Source organism: Triticum aestivum, chromosome 5D (assembly GCF_018294505.1).
Source record: "Triticum aestivum cultivar Chinese Spring chromosome 5D, IWGSC CS RefSeq v2.1, whole genome shotgun sequence".
Taxonomy (NCBI): Eukaryota; Viridiplantae; Streptophyta; class Magnoliopsida; order Poales; family Poaceae; genus Triticum; species Triticum aestivum.
The window spans coordinates 58,895,238-58,898,022 of NC_057808.1; the positions used below are offsets into that span (position 1 = coordinate 58,895,238).

The 2,785-nt window shown below is 55.1% G+C and overlaps 1 protein-coding gene across 1 annotated transcript; it reads right to left on the reverse strand.

Annotated features, from left to right (window-relative positions):
- Nucleotides 1-571: 571 nt before the first annotated feature.
- Nucleotides 572-1,337, reverse strand: LOC123119440 (histone H2B.2-like). The gene has a single exon (XM_044539247.1). The coding sequence runs from the start codon at nucleotides 1,254-1,256 to the stop codon at nucleotides 777-779; it is 480 nt and encodes a 159-aa protein (XP_044395182.1). The 5' UTR covers nucleotides 1,257-1,337; the 3' UTR covers nucleotides 572-776.
- Between the last annotated feature and the right edge of the window lie 1,448 nt (nucleotides 1,338-2,785).

Consider the following 2,785-nt stretch of genomic DNA (forward strand, 5'->3'; position numbering starts at 1 on the left):
TAGCACATCATCTTGTTTAAGGAACAGCTTCCAGCAAGAAATGGACAACTAGTCTAATTTTCTCACGCGTAACAATTTTCAGAGTAACACCATGAATAGGATCAGGACCAAGCTGCTCCAGCCTCACCAATTGACTGATACTTGTGGACAAAGCAAACTACTACCAAAACAATAACCATACATGGCAAGGCACCCCATTGGAATGCTCTTATTTAACGATAATCACAGCAGGAAATAAGCCCGGGCGATTGGACATAACTCGCCTAATGCAAAACATAAGGATTGTGGAAACTTATATTGCTACATAAGCGCAATCACGTGGCAGAGATTAGTAACTTCTAGTACAAATCAAATCACAGAAGCAATCACTAACAAAGTAACAATAGTAGTACAACTACTTGCAGATAACCAGAGTCAAGCTCTGCGTGCTCAGTTAAACCCAACACGTTCAACAATACAGTTGGTTCTGTGCCTAACGCATAAATGTAACTTACTGTGAGCGCATCATCAACCTAAAAACTTACATTACAAAAAGCACAATCGTGTGGCAGAGATGGTAATCAGAAGCTGCTGAAATGAACTACTGCTTTTGATATATCAGTTTGCCAAAAGAGGCAACAGAGCATTGGCAGTCATCCATCAATCAATTCCCCATCCAGCAATAAGAGCACTTGAGAGTTCCAGATAACCAGAGTCGGCAAGCACCAACTAAAGCAACAGAACCAGCTACAGTCGCTACTAGATAGATAGATAGATACAAGCAATGCAGATGCAATCTAGGAGGAGGTGAACTTGGTGACGGCCTTGGTGCCCTCGGAGACGGCGTGCTTGGCGAGCTCCCCGGGGAGGACGAGGCGGACGGAGGTCTGGATCTCCCGGGAGGTGATGGTGGGCTTCTTGTTGTAGCGGGCGAGCTTGGCGGCCTCGGCGGCGAGCTTCTCGAAGATGTCGTTGATGAAGGAGTTCATGATGGACATGGCCTTGGAAGAGATGCCGATGTCGGGGTGCACCTGCTTCAGCACCTTGAAGATGTAGATCTTGTACGTCTCCACGCCCTTCTTCGCCTTGCTGCCCTTCTTCCGGCCCCTCGTCTTCGCCTCGCCGCCGGCCTCCTTGGACGCCGTCTTGCCCGCCGGCAGCCGCTTCTCGGCCTTGGGCTTCTTCGCCGCCGGGGCCTTCTCGGCGGCCTTCTCCGTCACCGGCTCCTCCTCCGCGGGCTTCTTCGCCGCCGGCTTCTTCTCCGCCTTGGGGGCCATCGCCGGTTCGGGAGAGTGGGGGATTTGCGGGTGCGGTGTGGGTGCTGGAAGAAGGTGGGGGATTTGGGGCGAGATGAGAGGAGAGGATGGGCGGGGCTGCTGGGTTTATAGGGAGGGGGAGGTGGGCGCTGATTGGTCCAGGGGTGGTTGCCCCGGATCGGTGAGGTGGAGGCGTAGGATGCGTTCGGCGATGTTTGGTGCGGACGGGCGGGATGCGTTTCGGAGCGGATCGCTGGGTTATTTTTTTCAGGGCAAAAATGATCTTGGCGGGAACGGAAAGGCCGGAACCGCGGGTCGATTTACGGAGCGGAAGCGCGCGACCGCGAGAATGGTTTTGGAATTCGCAGTAATCCTACACGCCACCAGCATTATAGAGCACCTAAGCCATGATGGCCTTCAGAACAAATCATTAGAACACCTACAACTGGACGCACCATATGCTATCCAAACGCTCCAACGGTTGCTGGGTCACTGTCCAAACAAAAGAAAAAAAGACCACCCACGGCCTTCTCAAACAAAGCCCGAATATCTTGGATTGTCCGGCAAACCTCATACCTAGTTCATATATGAGACGGATTTGGGAAGATCCAGACGCGCCTAGACACCGTCGTCACGTCAGACCAGACCACTACGGCTCGTGCCGTCCTCACCCTAGTCCCCGCAAAAACCCGAAGCCAGACACCAAACCCTAGTCAACCGTACTTTCTCAGCCTTTCCGCTCCACTTTCATCTCCTCACCTTCCTTTCTCCGCCCTATCCCTCGTTTCATCGACTGAGAGAAGCTCGTTGCGGGCCATCGAGCTCATCGACGGTGAACATCTAGGAGCTAGCACTCCGTGTTGTACTCCGTCGCTCACGGATAGTCCAGGGCGGGAGCTCCTCGTCCACGGCGTCGTCGGCGACCCGGGTGGGCACTTTGCGGGCGTCCGCACACCACCCACACCCGCTTCTGACCACCCTGACCCAACCATACCCCCACCTCCCTCGCCCCGCGCCAGCTGCCCGCGTTCTGCTGTAGAGCGCCCCTCTCCACATTGAAGATGGCTCAGGGCGGACGCGACCTCTCACCGCCTGCGCCGTTGAAGTGGCGCGGTGGCCGAGGGCGCCGCCCGACTGAACACACCTCCCCGCCGCATTCAAATGCCTCCATTAAACCTGCGTGGAAGTCGGGAAACCTACTTTGGCCACACGTCCGTTCATGAGCGTCCCGGCATTAAACACAACGTCGGGCAAACTCCTCCCATACGCCCTCTATTTAAACGCGGCTAGACGTCGGGCAAGAATCGCACCACTCCTCCTTCCACCATTTTCTGCACCCTTTCGATGGCATCTGACGAGCAGGAAGAGCAGTTCTCCGGCATAAGTCGGCTGCAGGGTAGCCTGCTGAGCCCACATGTACGAGGGACGAAGCTCGCTGCTCCACCTCCCTCGCCTAGCTCGACGAAGCAAGTTGCCGCCCCAAGCCGGTTGCATAGAGATCAACGGGTCGGTTACCAGCGCGTCTCTGTCTGCCGCCAACATCGTGGGAA

What these genes read in the sequence shown, in the direction of transcription:
- LOC123119440 (XM_044539247.1), bottom strand. Translation starts at nt 1,256, where the DNA reads ATGGCCCCCAAGGCGGAGAAGAAGCCGGCGGCGAAGAAGCCCGCGGAG.